The sequence below is a fragment of the Emydura macquarii genome, unplaced genomic scaffold, assembly GCF_026122565.2.
Source record: "Emydura macquarii macquarii isolate MOO-44397 ecotype Brisbane River unplaced genomic scaffold, CSIRO-AGI_Emac_v2 contig_1451, whole genome shotgun sequence".
NCBI classification, from domain to species: Eukaryota; Metazoa; Chordata; order Testudines; family Chelidae; genus Emydura; species Emydura macquarii.
In genome coordinates, this window is record NW_027131588.1 from 3,965,601 (window position 1) to 3,984,505 (window position 18,905).

The window sequence follows — 18,905 nt, forward strand, 5'->3', positions numbered from 1 at the left end:
TTGATGTAATTTTCATCACCATGGTATCTAAGTGCCAAACAAAATTACTTGCATCTGTAATGGGTGACTTACACAGATATAATGCAATATAAATCTGCTGATATTCATATGGACAATGCTTTCATTTTGCACACTTTATATTAAAGGTACATTTATAAATAGTTTTAAAAGGTTTAAAGAGTAACTTGTAGAGCTAGTTGAAATCTGTTTTTGCAAAAAACAAACAAACAAAAAGGTCCACCCAATTTTTTTTAAAAAAACTTGTGGCGAGAACTTCAAATGAAATTTTGGAACGAATTTTTCTCCGAAGATTTTCTTTGTTTTGGTGGGAAAGGTCCTGTTTTCTCAAGTCTTAATTTTTTTTTCTAATAAAAAAGTAGAGTGAGTGCCTTTAAAAGAGCGGAGGAGGAAAAAACTGCCCCCCCCCCCACTTTATTGCCTATCTTTCTAGTAGAAAAAAAGGGGTGTGTGTGTGGTTTTCTCCCCCTCTTCCTTCAAACTGGAAAAAAAAGTCAGTGTAACCCATGGGCCTAATAGGGAGATATCTCTTTAACAGCTCTCAGCATTTAGAAGTTTCTGGAATTGTGTGTGGTACCTTTTGTGGGTCTGCTCAACAGGTTCCTGCTGCTGAACTAGGAGTCCATGAGGGCTAGTAGGGCAGCTGCTTTGCAAAAGGGCATGGGAATGGTGGGTTGGGAGAAGCTGAGGCACAGCGGCAGAAAGCAGACCGTTTTCCCCCTACCTCTGGAGCATTTTGAAGCAGGTTGGTGATATTGTTAATCCTCCAACAGGGAAGCCCTGGCACTGTTAATTATAGAGAGGGAAAACTGGGAGGGAAAACTATTTTTTACTTTAATTTTATAGTTGGAATGTTTGTTTCTTAGCCAAACTGTTTTAGTTAAATTGTCTCAACCAGTACGATTCACCAGTTCTCTCACTTAAATGTGATGATGGGGAAAGTTGGTATTTTTCTTGTAAGAAGGTTTTCGCATCTATATTCTTAACTGAGTGGTTTGTCTGATTAATTTAGTTAGCTGAGTAGCTAAATGAGTGATTTCAGTAAAAGAGAAGGAAGAGTCTGCATTGATTCCAGCTGAAGATTTCTACAAGCTAGTGGAGAGAAGATGATGTTGCCGTGCTTTTGACTCGGCAGACTATAGATTTTGGAGGGCAGAGACTGTAATTGAGACACAGCCGAACTCAACCTAAGCTTTTGGGAATTCAGTTTCTTCTCACTTTCTGTGGGTACTGACCTGTACAGATCTAATTTGTTTTCTGTATTTGTTCATGTATAACCCTGAAGATAATGTATATGGATTCTAAAGCACCTGTGTTATGTTGTAGAAATTCGTATGTTTATCATAAGGCTTTATAAAGTTGGTACTTAAGAATTAAGTTCATTCCTTATGTTCTTTTTGGATTTGATTGTGAGGAGGCTGACTCTGTGCAATCCTTACTGAAAATCCTCAAGGATTTTATTATGGATTTCCATGTGCTTTTCTATGAGAGTTATTTTTAGGCACTAGAAGACAATCAGTGAAGTAGACTCTAGTCCACCTAAAGATTACAAAAGCATTACTTTGTTACTCTCTCTTAGAGTTTTACCACTGAAAGTGAAGTTGTTTTCAGAGAAAGTATTTAACACGTCACAATTAAAAGTGAAAGTGCCTGCTTCACTTTTTCTTTTTCCCCTACTTTTCTGTGGTAAAAATGGCCTGAGGGAGAAAAACTAAGAATCAGTGAGCACCTTTCCTTTTGAAGGGAAAAGTTCAAAATATTCAGTCTGTTTTTATCTGAAATTTTGTTTTGGTTTTCTCAAAATGACATTTCTAATGCTCTTCATGGAAAAAACTGAATTTTCAAAACTGTGTTTGATGAAGAAACAATTCATCCAAAAAAAATTTTTGACCAGCTCTCATCAGTTAAGTTAAAGAGCTCTAAAGATTGCTTATAATCATGGCTTATAGTTGCCTGAATGCCTACTGCTGTGCTTATAAGCACACTATTGATATTAAACTAACACTCTTCTTGAACATGTGACTTGCACTTGAATACTAAATACCCATAAGACTAATTTTTAATTGTAAGTGCTTGAGTACTCAACACAAATTGTGTATTTAATTATAAAACCCACAGTGTGTTGATCACATGTGTTGGTTTGTTACATAAGTGGTCTAATATATTCCTCATCTCTTCAGATAACCATCCGTACGTCTGCTTTGCATACCTCTACTTTACCACACCATTATAAACAAGCAAAAATTGCCAGTTTATATAACATGGGGGGCCTGGAGCCTGAGTTGTGAGTGAGGAGCAGTGGATGTAGCTCAGGATCAAGAGTGATCAATTGTCACTTACTCTTCCTGAACCAGCTGCTTGGCCTATTCAGCACTAGTCTGGTCACCCAGTACAGATTATAGTGTCTGAAGATGTTCTGGCCACAGGGAGAAATGTGAGACTGGCAGGTGGTAGTAGTAGAATAGTGCTCTGGGAAATTCTAAAATATCTGCTTCTCTCTTCTCCCTTCCCTTTTGAAGAGGGTGACTTTAGCCTTTATCATTACAGTCTGGAATAGATACAGCAGGTTACAATACATCTCACTTGAGTTCTGGAGTCTGTCATTTTCAAACTGGTGCAAGGCTGCAGCATTTGTTTGAATACTCCCAGGTACAATTGTGATATGCATTATTTCTGGCTTTGCCAAATTTTAACGTATCCACTGTCTCTTTGATAGACTTTTCATATAAGTAGTAGCACAGCTTTAATTGTGGTCCCTTTTCTTGTAGTGCAGCTCAATGGAAGTCCCCACCCCACCCCCACCATATTTTTTCCCTGACATCTGAACTGTTCTTCTATAAATGTTGTTTTACTGATTTTTTTGTGTGTGTTTTTTAAAATATTAAAGATTCATTCACTTATCCACAGGTCCAAAGTGAAAATGGGTCATTTGTTAAAATACAAATCAGCAATTTTCTTTCTAGACACCAGACTATGTATTACCTTCACAAATAGAAGGGCAATTGTTATGATGGATCCTGTGACAGGTACGGAGTTATAGATGCACAGCTCAGTATTGGTACAGCATTCAGCTCCATGAGGCCCCAATTCTGATTAGGACCTCCGGGTACTATTATGATACAATAAGTACCATGAGTCAAACCGTGGCCCCTGTGAAGTCAATGAGACCATTACTATTTATTTCAATGGGACTAGGATTTCACCCCATGTTTTTACTGAGCTAAACAATTACAAACTCCAGATGCTATGTAAAAATAAAGTTGTGGGGAATTGAATGGCTCTATAGAGTGATGATCGGATACTTCTCACTTTTAGTTCCTGGCTTTAACCTCACACAAATGAAAATTACTGCCAGGGTGGCTGCTAGATAGCTGATATCAAATGAAAGTGGTGGTCTCGGTGAACATGTTCCATAACGTGAAAACCTTCAAACCAATGGGCTCCAGCTGGCATCCTTGTTGTCAGTACAGCGAGGCCAAGGATAGAATATATATATATATACACACACACCCAGAGACTCAACTAAACTATCCTATGTATGGTTGTAGTTCCTCCATGTAATTGATTAGGCACATTATTTTGTCAATGTGGAAAGTTTGTATTGCTGCTGCCAGCACTTGTTCTGTGGATAAACAAAGCACTTCAGTCATCAGTGTTGTCAAATAAAAGCTAAACACTAAATTTAATAAATTATTGCAGATATTTTACCTAAAACAAGAGAATAAATTCCTCACCAAACTATGAGCAGACCTGTTGTTACAGGGCATATCATGTATTTTGTTTTGTGTAGCTTTGCATCAGTTTATTATGATGCAATGCTAACTGTGAGCAGTTTTTCTGGAGATCAGTGTAGACAATATCTCAAAGTTTCCTATGTTGGACTAATTGATTAGTTTGTTATGTTTTACTGATCTTTCCTGAAGATCTAACTCCAAATAATCTCAGACTTGGTAACGACAACATATTGTTCTAGAATCCTCTGTATTGGTTTGGCCTCTTACAGAGAGAGGGAAAGTGGTGAAATTTGGATCTACGTATTGATCTCAGCTTCCCTAAAGATTGGGGTGGGGGTGGGAGATATTCTAATTTGGAATTTGATCTGGCCCATTACAAAGACAGAGGCCAGATGGAAAGTTTGGATCTAGATGTGAATGTGGACCTAAACTTCCTCAAAGTTTAGGCTGGGGACTGGTGCTTAGATTTGGGAAGCAGAATTTTGGTTTTGGACCCATTGTTAGTGGACTTGCTGTTCACATAGGTTATATTTGACTCTGTTTTAATTAAAAACAAAATATTTGCTTTTAGTGTGTGGGGCATTATGATACAGATTGAGAATGGGCAAAGAGCATGGAAGTCAGAAGAGTTAGTTAGTTGAGTGTCTCTAAATGTTAGAGATGGATGGCTCTGTCTGAATTAAGGAATAGCCTGTTATATTGCAAAGACATTCTCAAGAGGATATTTAGAAGAATAAAACAAACAAAAAAATAGAGTGGATCTTTAAACCTTTAACTAATGTAAATCATAGTAGCACCAATTATTTCAGTGGAGCAACCTCAATTTATGCCAATTAAGGATTTGACTCCTGCTTTTCAAACCCTAAGAAGCTCAAAATTGTGCCACAGGCATGATGCAGTTAGCAAAGTTGCACCTTCAGATCAAGTTTACATGGTCCCAAAGTGCCAGTTAAACACCTGACTGATCATTTGTGTATGCTAATACCCAAATTACATAAGTGGGTAGTAAGTATGTTCTGTAAAGTGTCACAACATTCTAAGCACTGTATCAACAACAAGACTGATAAACAACTCCTTTAAAAAGTTAGGCATATGCAATCTTACTTTAGCATGGCCCTCTGTTTCTCAGGGTTTAAAAATAAAACTAAACAAATTGGGGTAATTGTCAAAGGGTAACATTGTCAAAAGGACCCATATAATTTAGGAGTCCAAGTCTCATTTTGAAAAGGGATTTAGGTATTTAGCAAAATACCATATGACAAAGTCATAGACAACTAAGTGACTAGATAATTGATAAAACATATCTGACACATCAACTTTAATTACCATCCAAGCACAAATAAGACTAGATGTATTTTCATAACATTCTTCAGACGGTCACGCAAAAGGCAGCTGCTACAGCTTCTTACCATTATTACTATAAAATAGTACTAGTAAAATGTGTGAAACTCAAATGTAGTGTATTAGTATAATCTCTAGGGCCCAATCCTCCAAACTCAGAAGGGCAGCAGGAGGATACAAGAGCAGCAATACCAGGGGAATGTTTATGAAAGGTAACTGTGTGTGTTTTGGGTGCCACAGAATGCAGCTCGGCTACAGTCTCTGTATCAGGTCTACAGAGGGGAGATTTGGGGGCATGAAGAGGCCATAATCTATGGTCCTGTGACTATGTGGATCAATTTACCAAAATCCACATGTGGAAGCAGGGCCGGATTTACACCTTATGCATCCCTGGCAGCATCTTCAGCATCCCCCCTGCCTGCAGCTGACTTTCGTATTTTCTGCAGAGGGAGGTGATAGGGGAGAGAGGGGCTGGCTCGGCCAGCTCCGTGGGGGTTGGGGGAAGAGGGGCGGGGGCTACCTACTATGCCTAATTGGAAATCTGGCAAAGTGTGGAGGAGCTGTAGAGAAGCTCTGCATTGTGTCAGTCAGCACAGGGGAAAGATGTCTTCAGCCAAAATACTAAAGTAGTTCCTCTGTGCACTCTTTTTGGGGAGCAAGATTTAGGATTTCAGGGGTTAGAGATGTAGGATAGACTGCAAAAAGTGCAGATAGACTAGAAGGGAGAAGACAGGGAGTGGGCAAAGTGGAAAAAGGAGAGAGCATAATGCAGGTCCTTCTCATGATAGCCCCCAATAACTATCAAAATGCAGCCCAATTGGAGAATGAAATTTCTGGCCAGCTCCATGACATTGGCCCTGGTCTGCTGTAAATGGCAGAATGCAGAGAGGCACTTGAGGGCCGCAGTTAGTTGAGTCAGAGTTCATGGGTCTTGATTGGGTCATACAGCTCATAGATTGTAAACCTCATTGGGATTATCCACACTTACCTGGCAGTGATAGGAACAATAGGTTCAGTAAATGAGCATTCATCGTTAGGCTCGCACATCCACAAAAGGGAAAAAGGGATGAGGAAGCAATTTCGGCTATATACCAGCTATGCCATCTCGAAAATGTTCTCGGGAAATACGTCACATGTTATCTTGATGCCATTTGCCACTTTTCCTGTCAGAACTTCCCATTCTTGCTGCAGGCTGACCTTCTTGACAACAGGTGGAGATGGGGAGGGGAGATTCAGGAGAGAGGAGGTGACTGAGTAAAGTCAGTTTTGGTCAGTGGGAAATTTACCTGAGAAGGACTGAGTAAATATTATGGAGGATTTCAGGATATGACCCATGCTGGGAGGAGTGTTCTTGAAGCAACTTCAGCATAAAGCTCATTTTCAACAGATGAGATACATGTGATTGATTGCTCAAAATTGAGCTATGAGAGTTCTCTGTCCATCAGCAATGAGCGATATGCTAGGATGAGTTATGGGACACTTCCTGCTACTTGACTACACTTAACCTGAGGATGAGACCATGGTGCTGCTTTGAGTGGCAATGACTGGATTTCACAGGGAGGGGAGCATTTCCCTAAAAAAGTGACTGTGTCCACCCTACAGTGGGACTATGGTGGCTCAGTAAGTTAATGATTAGCTCAACATGCTTGCTATTCATTACGTGAAATTACAGCCTTTTGCTGTGTAAGTAGCATGCCTGTGTCCTTTGTTGTGATCTGCTCTTTAAAATGTAATGCTCTGCATTTAAAGGAATCCCATTAAACTTATGCTTCCTCAAGTTTCTTTGTCTAAAGAATGTTCTTTGAAAACAGACTCTTCCTTTGAAAATAAAAGCCTCCACTGTTGCTCAGATTGTTTTGATTTCAATTACTCACCTCTGCCCTTTGCTAAAACATGTAAAATCACAAGGAGATCAGCATGAAAGAAATCATGTGCTGTTGAAATACTTAAAGCCAGGGGAAACTCACTGAAGTAGAAACAGATTAGTAGGAGGGAGGGCGACAGGGCAAGCCGTACTCTGTTGGCAGAGCTAGGATTAGCAAGCAGACAGAAACAGGAAAGAAGTTACTACTGTTTAGTTCAGGGTAGGAGCAGCAGAACACACAGAAACAAAACAGAAGCTCAGCAAAAAAGAGGTGCTTAGAGAGACAGCAAAAAGGTACAAAGGCAGATGCATTGATTTGGTAGCGTATCATTTATTGCAGACTTTTCAATGGACCAGACAGTAAGAGCAGGGAAACATTAAATGCAGAACAAGAGATGTGGATCAGTTTAATTCAGAAAAGGTAGAAGCAAGTCAAAGACCACTAGAAATATTTGGATTGAAGATGCTAGTGCCTAACACCTGTTTTTAGCATTTAGTGATAGTGAAAGAATATCTCCCTGGAAGGAGCGCAATAAGAATTAGGGTTAGGAAAGCACTTTCAAGTCTGTGAGTAGAGGATCTGAGGCTGAGGAGATAGTGTGGACTTTTGCATCACTTTATCTCCTCCCTCTCTCTTTCTTTCCTTCAGTGTAGACAGACAGAAAAGAACAAAGTGTGCTGGCTGCTGGATTCTTGTTGCCACCTCTCTTGGATTATTATTATGCAGTTCTCCATGCTGCTGCTCCTCTTCTCGCCGCTGCTCCTTTCCCTGTTCAGCCAAGCTAGAGCTCAGTTCCCCCGCCAATGTGCTACCGTTGATGCCCTGAGAAGTGGCGAGTGTTGTCCAGATTTGTCTCCAGTGTTCGGGCCTGGTACTGATCGCTGTGGTTCATCTTCACGGAGGGGTCAGTGTGTACCAGTGATAGCAGACTCACGGCCCCATGGCCCACAGTACATGCATGACGGCCAAGATGACCGTGAGCAGTGGCCCTTACGCTTCTTCAACCGAACCTGCAGCTGCAATGGTAACTTCTCTGGTTACAACTGTGGGTCCTGTCAACCTGGCTGGACTGGAGCTTTCTGTAACGAGCAGATCCGCACAGGTAAGGATGCCAGAAATAGAGAAGAGACTCTGCTAGTCTCCAGTGCTAAGTACATAGTGTATTTGGCTTCCTATCATCTGTAAAGAGTAAAGTATTTACTAATTTAGAAATCTATTGCAACAGGGACTCTTAAGATGGGCTGTCAAATGAGCCAATAATGCCTAGATTTTCAGAAGTGCTGGACACCCATAAATCGCACAGGAAGAAGTAAATGCTCAGCACTTCTGAAAATCAGGCCCTATATATATTGAGAGTCAGTAACAGTCAGTTTGAAATGCATAGGTGAGTAAGAATGGAGAGAGAATTTAGTAACATTTTATCTTATTTAACTTTCTAAATTATATAAATACTTCTCGACTTCACTGGATATTTTTATGCTTAAAATGGTGGATTCTGTAAAAATATATGTGTGAGTGACCATAAATAAGAATTTCTACCTACACACCATGAAGGACTCTTAGAGTGGGTGAGATGTGATAGGGCTGTAATATAAGTAAGTAGTGACTGTTGCAAAAAAAAAAAAAAAAATCAACTCTTGTCTTCATTTTCACCACAAAAGTAGAGTTAAGTGCTCAGTACACTCCAAAACAAAGGTTAGAAATAAGAATTACACATTCAAAATATTTACAATTGAATTCCTGAAAGCAAGCTTTACTAAAGGACAAGAGACTCAAGAATATTGTTCAAACTCTGTGCCTGAATAGGCAAGCTGAAAGAAAAAGTTAATGCTCATTAATTAGGGTCTTCTGAAGTCAGTGGAGCTACATCAACTTATACCAGCTGATGATTTGGCCCTAGACAACTACTGAACTACTTTACCAACTACTGAAACTGACCAATAACAGAAAAATAAGTGTTAAGAGGCCCACACAGACCTAATAAAATAAACATGTTTATTGAATTTTAAAATTAACTGCTGTATGATCAGTTTTAAAAACAGTTATTGGATTATAGTTTGTATAATTGATACCACAAATATTTTAAACTATGGGTTGATACAGTAATATCTTTTGAATTCTGTATTTTTATTGGCTCCAAAATGTCTATTATAGTCTGTTGGATCGAACATTTTGAAATACAAATAACGCAGTGCATGTAACTAAACATAATAGTAAACATTTCTAAGGAGCATATTTCTGGTGCTCTGTGTGTGTGTGAAAATTAAAAGGGTTTCAACTAAACTCACAAGAATCAAAATCACACTTTTCAGGATACAAAGTTACTGGCTGAACTCTACTAAGACAAAGAGAAAACTCCCATTGACTTCAGTGGGAGGCAGGATTTAACCCACTATGTCTACAACTGACCTATGTCTTGAAATGTGGTTGTTTTAGTATTCAGTATAGTTGTGATAACTAAAATGGGTGGCTGCTTGCTGGAGAAAAGAAGGACTTTTATGTGTGACTCAAGAGGTAGCTTGAACTCTTTCCACTAGTGGATGGTGAAATTCTTCTCAGGACAGATACAGCTGCTGTATAACAATGAGTGTGTGATAACTCTTCCAGAAGCACTAACTCAATCCTTTTTCCACCATGTCCATTCATACTAGTCCTGGGTCAAATTCTCCTGCCCTTACCTATGTTGAGTAGTACCTTACCTTGCAAGTGGCCCCAATGAAAACAACCTGGTAGCCTGAGGAAAAACACAGTGCTCATAATGAGGACAGTAGAACCTGACTTTGTGAAAGAGACGTGGGAATTCACTACCTTTATAACTAACTTCTGTTTAATCCTTAAAGTCAGGAGGAATCTCCTGGACCTGAGTGTGGAGGAAAGGAATAATTTTGTCAATGCCCTACACCAAGCTAAGACTACAACACATCCTGACATTGTTATAGCCACCAGGAGATATGAGGAGATACTGGGACCTGATGGCAATACACCACAATTTGAAAATGTGTCCATTTATAACTACTTTGTGTGGTCCCATTATTACTCTGTGAGAAAGACTTTTCTTGGGACAGGGCAGCAGAGTTTTGGAGGAGTGGATTTCTCTCACGAAGGACCAGCGTTTCTCACCTGGCATAGGTATCATCTTCTGCAGTTGGAGAGAGACATGCAGGTAAAGTTTACATTAATATTAAAATTGCTGTTGTTCATGTTCTGTGCTGTCCAGTTAAGGAGCAGACTGACTTCCCCTATATTCCAATGCAGAGAGAGAAATTGCAGATCTTTCTAGATGGTTTCATCACTCAATTTCAATTCCAGTATTATCAAACATATTAACACCAATAGATGGTTTTTAGGTTGGTAGGAGCATATAAACAGTAGAAACGCTATTTCAGATATAACAGTCTAAAAACTAAAATTTGTCTCAAAGCTTCCTTTAAAAAAGATCAGTATACCCTACATATTTCTTTTTAAATTCTGTCATTTATGCAGTGAAGGTAATTGTTAGTGATGCTTCTAAACTGTGAGGCCTGATTCTTGACTCAAACCAGTCGAAAGCAGGAGTAACTCCAACAAAATAAGTGGATTTGCAGTGTGAGATCAGAATAAAATCCTAGGCATGTGATTTAGCTCTAACAGCCAGAGAAAAGAGAAAATCAGGAGAACCTATTATATAAATCAGAGGTTCTCCATCTTCTTCAGTCTGTGGACTACTTCCTAAGAGCAAGAAAGATCTGTTTATAGACAACCACTCATCCCAATGACTCAGTTCCCCACTGCTTAATTCCCAAAATGTTTCAATATGAGGAAGAAAATTCATGGTTCACTGTTTGTCCATGGAACATAAAATGAGCACCATTGATATACAGAATTACATTCAGAATCTAAGGAGAAAATAATCTCATCCCCAGTTCTCTTAGGAATTTTAATAAGACAGGCAACCATAAATTAAAAATTCGAAGTGAAATAAATACACATACTGGAAAGATATAATTTCTTAAGATCTACGGCAAAAATAATCAAATTGAGTTTTCTGTGAGCAGTTCACAGATAATTAAATGAATGCACATGACAGTATGTGCTTCATATTTTGTCTATGATTTCCAAAAAAAATTTGGTAGATTAGCTGTAGGTAATTCTCTCACGTGTAGTCAGTTGTAGATCTCTGAAACTCTCAAGTAATTTTCTCAGGTTCATCAGAATGGAAGGGCAGGAGGAAATAGACTAAAAGATTCAATATTCCTTGTGAACATTCCAGTCCCGAAATCCTGTGTGTTGTGGATCAGCAAGACAGATTTATAGTACATCTGATACATTAAATATCTAAATTTAAGGAGAGAGAGAAATGTTGGCAAAATAGACAGGTGTTTTGAAGTAATTTAAGTATCAACCCACAAACTAAGCATTAATGACTACTTGGAGGTCATTACTGGGCAGGCTATTGACAATTCCTACCTGAAGTGGAACAAATGGTTTCATCAGTAAAGACCCCCTATTTTTAAAAAATAAATGTAAAGGTGAAGAGAGAATATATTAAGTGGCATTGGATCAGGCCCAGAAGGGCTAAACCCACTTTGAAACCAGAACTTCCCCTGAAGTCAATAAGATATCTGCATGTGGAATCCTTGAAATATCCTAACCCTTAGTGAGTTAATAAACTAATCTAGCATGGGTTAGTAAACTTGGTCATTAGTCAAGTTACTTTGATGATCATTGAGTCCTACTGTACAGAGCATATTCCACAATTGCCCCTATCTAATCATAAATGGAACAGAATCACAAACATTTAAAGAGCAAATCTCTTATCATATTTCCCATGACTCTATAGCCCTCTAGGTCATTGATGGCAATTTGCTTATATGCTTGCTTTGCTTGTCAAAAGCCAGTGCTAACAAGTTTGATTAGCTTTAAGCATCATTAGTATTAAAATAGAATTAGTTGGAAAAATAGGAGATCAGTAATGTCTTATGGTTCTTATTACAGATGATTTGGCTGCTTTCTAAAATACTTCAGGAAAGTAACAGGTTACTGACCATTAGATAACGTATGCAGTGTTATTAATGAGAAAATTCAGTGACTCAATGCAACAATTTGATTCTGAGTGCTATCAAAGGCCCAAAGCATAGAAACTGAGAAACAAAAGGGAAATATTTTTCTTTATTCTCTTTCAGTTATGGTAATCCTAGAGGTTATCTGTAAAAACAGCAGGCAAACATTTAATGGACACAAGTGTGTGGTGGTGTTGTTGTTGTTGTTCTTGTTTAAGTTGATCAAAGATAACACATTGATTTTGCTAGTCAATGTAGAATGGGATTCACCAAAGCACCTATGTGAGTTAGGACCACAAGAGAATCAGTGAGAATCAGTGGTACCAGTGCTCTTAACTCACTTGGATTAGAAAATTCATCTCATTATTAATATTACATTGTTCCAGGGAAGGCCCACATTAACATAGTGTTCTTGTGGTTAGGAGATGCTACAGGATCCCTCTTTTGCACTTCCTTATTGGAATTTTGCTACTGGTGGAAACACCTGTGATATCTGCACAGATGATTTGATGGGAGCTAGAAGTAATTTTGATGTCTCGCTTATAAGTCAGAACTCCATCTTCTCCCAGTGGCGTGTGTTGTGTGAAAACCTAGAAGACTATGATACATTGGGAACCATTTGTAACAGTAAGTTGTCTGCTGACAGATTTTTTTTGAGAGAACAGTCCTATAATAGTAAATAATCACAATCCTTTTCTTTTCAATAACACTTTCTATCAGAGGATTGCAAATTGTTTTGCAAACATTAATGATTAAGTCTTTCAACACCCCTCTGAGGTAGGAAAGAATTTGTATCCCTATTTCACAGAAGAGCAAACTGAGGCACAGAGGGATTAAGCAGTCTCTCTGGAATCTTGTGGCAGACTAGGGGAAACACAAGAATTCATTCTGCACCCAGACCTCTTACTCCCTTTCTTATGTATAAGCCAAAAGTATCTCCTTCCTGAAAGAACAATTAATACAGTTATATACATTTTGTCGCCTTTGGCACTTGCATGTGCTAGTGCCCGCCTAGTCACTCCTTAACTGTAGCTTTTGTATTTCTTTCTACTCACTCAGACAACCATCCTCATAACACCTACTTAAAGGGGAGCACATGTAACACTATGCCCCAAGGTAGATAATCGGTAGCAGGGACAGAACCTCAGACTTCTGGATCTTAATACATGAGCCTCTACTGCCTGAGCTTAAAAGAATTGGTTAGCCAAGACTGTAGCCTGCTCATCAACTTCTCTGCGTGGCCTGGCCACCACTAGAAGGGGACAGAGCACCGCACTGAGTGGTGTACAAGCACACTGAGCAAGATCCTTGACTCCTGGCCCAGCCCCTTTGTCCAAAGGAACCAGAAAACCACCTTATTAGGCTGCTGAAGATTCCCAACCACCTGCTCCCAGACCTAACGAAGCAAGGGGCATTTCAGGAGCAGGAAGGGGGTGTGAATGGAATGTGTTACACTCCAGCTATCCCCAGCCCTATGGAGCCATTACAGCTTGTATAGGTAAGAGCAACACTTTGTGCTCTAACATACACTGGAGCTCAACTTCCCTTAAGTTCAGGGGGCATATTGGTGGCTTTGAATAGTCTTTACCCTCTCCCAAAATTGGATCCTGAACCAAGTCTATTTTAGCCTGACTCAAGGATCTGGCCCACTGTTCCGTCAAAATGTTGCTTCATGCCTTTCCTTCTTCTCCTAAACCCCAGATACAGAGGGTGGTCCAATTCGAAGGAATCCTGCTGGAAATGTTGCCCGGCCCATGCTGCAGCGTCTCCCTGAACCACAGGATGTTGCTCTTTGTTTAGAAGTTGGTTTGTTTGACACTCCTCCTTTTTATTCCAATTCAACAGACAGTTTCCGTAATACAGTAGAAGGCAAGTACCACAACTAAAAGTCCCTGAACCAAAACAAAATGGGTGAGGAGACACTCCCCAGTTCTCCCTGCAGTGGTGAATAGAAGTGTTGGTTCTGGGATGGGACATGGGCCATTTACATTGTTTTACTTTTGTTAGCTTAGTGTGTTGAAGTGAAATAACTGTTACAAATTTGGGACTGATTCCTGAAGAAACCAGACTTGTCTGGCTCCTGTATGTGTGTGCAAGGGAGCCTTATGTTTCCTTTGAGCCCCCAGAGAGATACAAAGTCAGTACTTGCACTCAGGAGGCACAAAAGCTTTGCAGAGCTAGTGTTGCTGATGGTGCTGGCTGGTGCGATATAAGCAGGTATGTGTGAGGAGAATTCAGGGTGATGATCTTAATTCCTGTTCGTAATAGCCTATAGAGCTGGCATAGAAGAAAATGGACACTACTCCATCTTCAAGATTGGCACAGTGGCTATCCTCCTTGCCCCAGAGGAATCCCAAAGTTGGGTGGAAATCAGGGTAGCGTGAGACCCGAGTAATTTGAGCCTTGATGAAAATGATCTTCACAGATGTTAAGGGCTAATGATGCTAGGGTATCTACATTGGGAAATCTTAGACTCCTGCTCCAGAAGGTCATTTTCCAAAGTCAGTATGTTAGTAGTATTGTGGAAAAGACATGTGGAAAACTGAAATAACAGCTGACCCATTAGAATACTTAGTCGCATCATCACACTTGTGTCAGCAAATAGTAGCTGCATGAGATAGTTTCAATTATGTTCAGAGCCATTTTGATCCAAAAACTATAACTTTAGTTGCACGCTAGAAAATGGTTTATTTTTGCCACTATTGTGCTAGATCCCACTTTTCTTGCATGACACACAGAAGCAAGCTCATTCCACACTCACAGAATTCTTCTGCAAATCTTATTTTAATCTGAAAACTACATACTTTAGGGGTTCAGCATTCACATATTTAAAATGTCAATAGATATGGAAAGAGCAAGTCAATTATGTTAATCAAGGCAACAGAGAAAACAGCACCCAGCCTAAATAGCTGCTTCTAACAAGCTTTTCACTAGAATTTTCACTGTGTTCCTCTATGTTTGTATACACAGGATACAGCGACCCTTCAGGAAAGTATGATCCAGCTGTCCGGAGCCTTCATAATTTGGCTCATCTGTTTTTAAATGGAACAGGGGGACAAACACATTTATCCCCAAATGATCCTATTTTTGTCTTCTTGCACACATTTACTGATGCTGTTTTTGATGAATGGCTGAGGAGACATGATGCTGGTGAGATGTATTCATTTGCTATTTTCTGGGTTCAACAAAGTTGCTACCCATTCAGAATGCTCTGCCATTAGGATGTGAAAGTGGAATAAAGGACAGTCGCTTTCAACAAGATGGGGACCTTTCTAGTGAAAGCTGCTCATTAAGGAGTGAATCTTACCCCACATCCAGCCCCCACCCTTTGTTTGTGTGGAGGAATGTGGCTGGTGTAGGCCAGGCACAGGTCGGGAAAGCAGTCTTTGCAAATACTTTGTGTCTCAGAGGAATCATGGAATCTTCTGAAGCCTCAGGGTTCCACAAACACTCTGTGGCCTGGGAGGGAGAATTTCTGCTTGTCTGCCCAAAGAATACCTCAGTGCACACCCCAGCTACTCACTGTGAGTTACATTGTGATCTGGTGTTTCATGGGTGTTCAAGAAGGCCATACAAAGACAACCCACCCACTCATTGTGGCTCATGCAAGGCCTAATTTACAATCATTGTCCCTGATCCCTTCAGGCAGCAAATGACCCATAAAGCAGTAGGAAGGAAGTGGGCAAGACTGGCGTCAGAGCACCAGAGAGACAAATTTGTACCATCCTTGGACAGTGTGGAGTGCACTCATCCCCATCTACACAAAATAGGAGATTGTTCTCCACTTGGGGCAACGCAGCCCTCCGTTGCTCCTTATACAGCGATCTGTTGCAATTGCACAACAGAGCGCTTTTTGTGCCGCCTCCCAAGAAGGGAAAAAGAATTTTCCATACATGTTCTGAGGGAATCTATTCTACATCTTGATGGTACAGAGTTACATAGTGTACCACAAGATCTTGTGGCTGTTCCCATGATATCTCTTACGAGAAAAATAAAAACTGTTCCAACTATAAAAACTGACTCCAACTGATCCTTTTCTGACTTGACAAGGTAGATCAGGCACTGCTATTCTACTGCAGCAAGTGACAAATTCAGGCCCTAGCCACTTAAATTGGGCACAAGATTGTGCAGTTACCGTGCTAGAGCAGCGAGGCTTTTAAAATCTTACAGTGGAGTTCACAGTAACATCAAATGGCATAACAGAACTGTTCATTACTGTAATCAAAGCACCAGATCATGGCCCCAGAAATCTCTCCATCTGTACGCTTCTCCTCTAGTGCACAGGAAGAGATTGATCATAGTTCCATAAACATAGGCTTACATTTTCAGAAGAGATTAATGATTTGGGGTAGCAATTTGAGATGTTTTAAAGGGGCCTGATTTTCAGCCAGAGCTGAGAAGCCACCCTCTGAAAATAAGACCTTGTCTAATGTTGGGCACCCAAAATCACTAGTCACTTCTGAAAATGCACATTTGAACAATACTTGGTTTCATGTAGTTCTTTGGTCTCTTCAAATACAATTTTTTTTTCAATCTCTGGTGCCACTGTTAAATAAATGAAGCGTACCTTAAATATTTTGTCCTCTCTGCTTGTTTTTGGACAAGTGTTCTCAGAATGCCACGAATGGAATTTGAATCACTTTGATTTTTATTTATTTATTAAAATGAAACCTTGTTTTCCAATTTAGATATTTCAATATACCCAATGGAGAATGCCCCTATTGGACATAACCGGCAGTATAACATGGTGCCATTCTGGCCCCCAGTTACCAATAATGAGATGTTTGTTACTGCACCAGAAAACCTGGGCTACAGTTATGATGTTCAATGGCCAAGTAAGTAGCTAAAAACTTAATTGTGTCTGTCTCTTCATTTTGTGTGCATAGGTTATTTAATAAAGTTGGTTTCAAATTTTAGAAATCTTAATTTGACAGCATTTCAAAAGGTTGCTTACCTGTCCATAGTTGACTTTTAAAGGACCCATATTTGGACTATCATACAGCCTGTGTTTGCAACTAATCATAAACAGGGATGAGCCTGAACCAAAAACCTTAATGTGAACATCCCCAAGCTTTGAAGAAGTTCTGATCTGAAGCCAAACTTTAGCTCTGATATACACAGGTAGACCTTTATGCCTGTGTTGAATCCCAGTAAGGTCAGTTGGTTCTGAATAGGCACATGTGTCTACCTATGTAAATCAGATTGCAAGAGGAAGGTCTTTGTGGCTTGGGCCCATCTTTAGTCCACAATGAAAGACATTGAAGTAGACCTGGCCTTTAGCATTTTGTTAAATAAAGATGGATTCTGAGATTTGGCCTAATCTTCAGCGGAATCTCATGAGGCTTAACTTTCTTTTTCTCTTTCTCTCTTCCTGCTTCTTTTCCATTAGACCGGGCTCTGCACGTCACAGAGATCATAACTATTGCAATAGTGACTGCGTTGATTCTGGTTGCAATTATTTTTGCTGGTGCCACATGTATTGTGCGTGCCAGGAAGACAAAGGATGAATTGCATCAGCCTCTTCTCACTGACCAGTATGAGCGGTATTCAGATGATTATGACAGAATACCAACCCCAAGCCAATCTATGGTTTGAAGAGATGGGGATTTTTTACCTGCATCCAATAGAATCTGTTCCTTCTGCTGTATTTTATAAATGTCAGTAATTGATCTGCCTTAAAATAAAGGACAAAAAGTGTCAACTGTCTTGTTATATTTACTTCAACCCCAATCTCCTCTTTTGTCACACTCCAGTACCACCTCTGAAATACCACCCGTGACATACTAATTGCATGCTTATCTTGATAGACTTTCACTAATTTCCCAACCCACACCTTCTAGCTTCCCTTATTCATATTCCTGAATAAATGTAGTAATTTTCTAAATTGTCCAGTACACGTAACTGTGACTAACAACTTGCCTTCCTGTCTTCTGTGTAGAAGCCTTTTCATAGATGCACCTGAACGAACTTAGAGCCTGATTCTGCCATTCTTACTCATATTGAATAGTAACTTACTCCACAAATCATCCCACTGATTTCACTGGGAGTAAGGAAGTGTGGCCCTGTGGATATGGCACTGAATGAGGATTTAGTAGATCTGGGATCGCTTCACAGCTCTACCATTGCCCTGCTGAGTAACCTTGGGCAAGACATTTCACCCCTTTGTGGCTCATTTTCTCCAGTATAAAATGGAGATGATGATTCTTCCTGCATAAAGTGCTTTAAGTTCTATGAATAAAAAGAAATCTACCAGAGCTTGGTATTAGTAAGAGGAGGAGTAAGGGTAACAGAATCAGGTCTTAAAAATAGAATGGCTTTAGTCATTAAGGGAGAGATTTTCAAAGGCAGAAGGAGCAGGTAAGTGCCTAACTCCCATCGAAAGCCAGTGGAAGTTGAGCGCCTAACTCCCAGTTGTGCCTTTGAAACTCTCCTTTTAACTGTAGGCATTAAAATCATGTCTGTTAGCTCAATGGTTAATTCACACGTGCTATTAAGCTGCTTCTATAGCTTACAAAGACTAATGGATTTTAACATTTGAATTCTTGCCTGCCAAATTTATGGAAGGGATGAAAATCAGTTTTGGTTAATTGTGGTTTGAGTTAACTTACAACTCCAGGGCTCCAAGATAATTACTTCCTTCTCTGAGCTTTAACTAGAGCTGGTCAAAAATTTTCCAACAAAAAATGTTTTCAACTGAAAATGTGGTTTTGTTTAAAATCAATGGGAAAATGTCGATTTTTTTTTTTACTGCGTTTTCATTTTTTCCAAAGTGACATTTTGAAACAAAATATTTTGATTTGAATGGAAACATTTATCTTCAGGATGTCAATTGGAAAGAAAATGTTTCCTTTCAAATTGACACTTTGACTTCAAATCTTGTTTGAATGTCATTTTTAAGTAAAAATGTC

General features: G+C 39.6%; 1 protein-coding gene across 1 annotated transcript; it reads left to right on the plus strand.

Moving 5' to 3' along the window:
- Positions 1-637: 637 nt before the first annotated feature.
- On the plus strand, positions 638-17,723 carry TYRP1 (tyrosinase related protein 1). The gene is made up of 8 exons (XM_067553434.1): positions 638-763; positions 7,607-8,060; positions 9,799-10,121; positions 12,420-12,624; positions 13,699-13,866; positions 14,968-15,147; positions 16,686-16,832; positions 17,387-17,723. Exons 2-8 carry the CDS (start codon positions 7,679-7,681, stop codon positions 17,590-17,592), a joined length of 1,611 nt encoding a protein of 536 aa, XP_067409535.1. The 5' UTR covers positions 638-763; positions 7,607-7,678; the 3' UTR covers positions 17,593-17,723.
- Positions 17,724-18,905: the final 1,182 nt, after the last annotated feature.

Bases quoted from the DNA above. Each gene is read 5' to 3' on its own strand.
- TYRP1 (XM_067553434.1), top strand. From the start codon at position 7,679: ATGCAGTTCTCCATGCTGCTGCTCCTCTTCTCGCCGCTGCTCCTTTCC. The intron at 8,061-9,798 runs GTAAGGATGCCA...TAATCCTTAAAG, and splicing joins TAACGAGCAGATCCGCACAG to TCAGGAGGAATCTCCTGGAC. The intron at 16,833-17,386 runs GTAAGTAGCTAA...CTTTTCCATTAG, and splicing joins TTATGATGTTCAATGGCCAA to ACCGGGCTCTGCACGTCACA.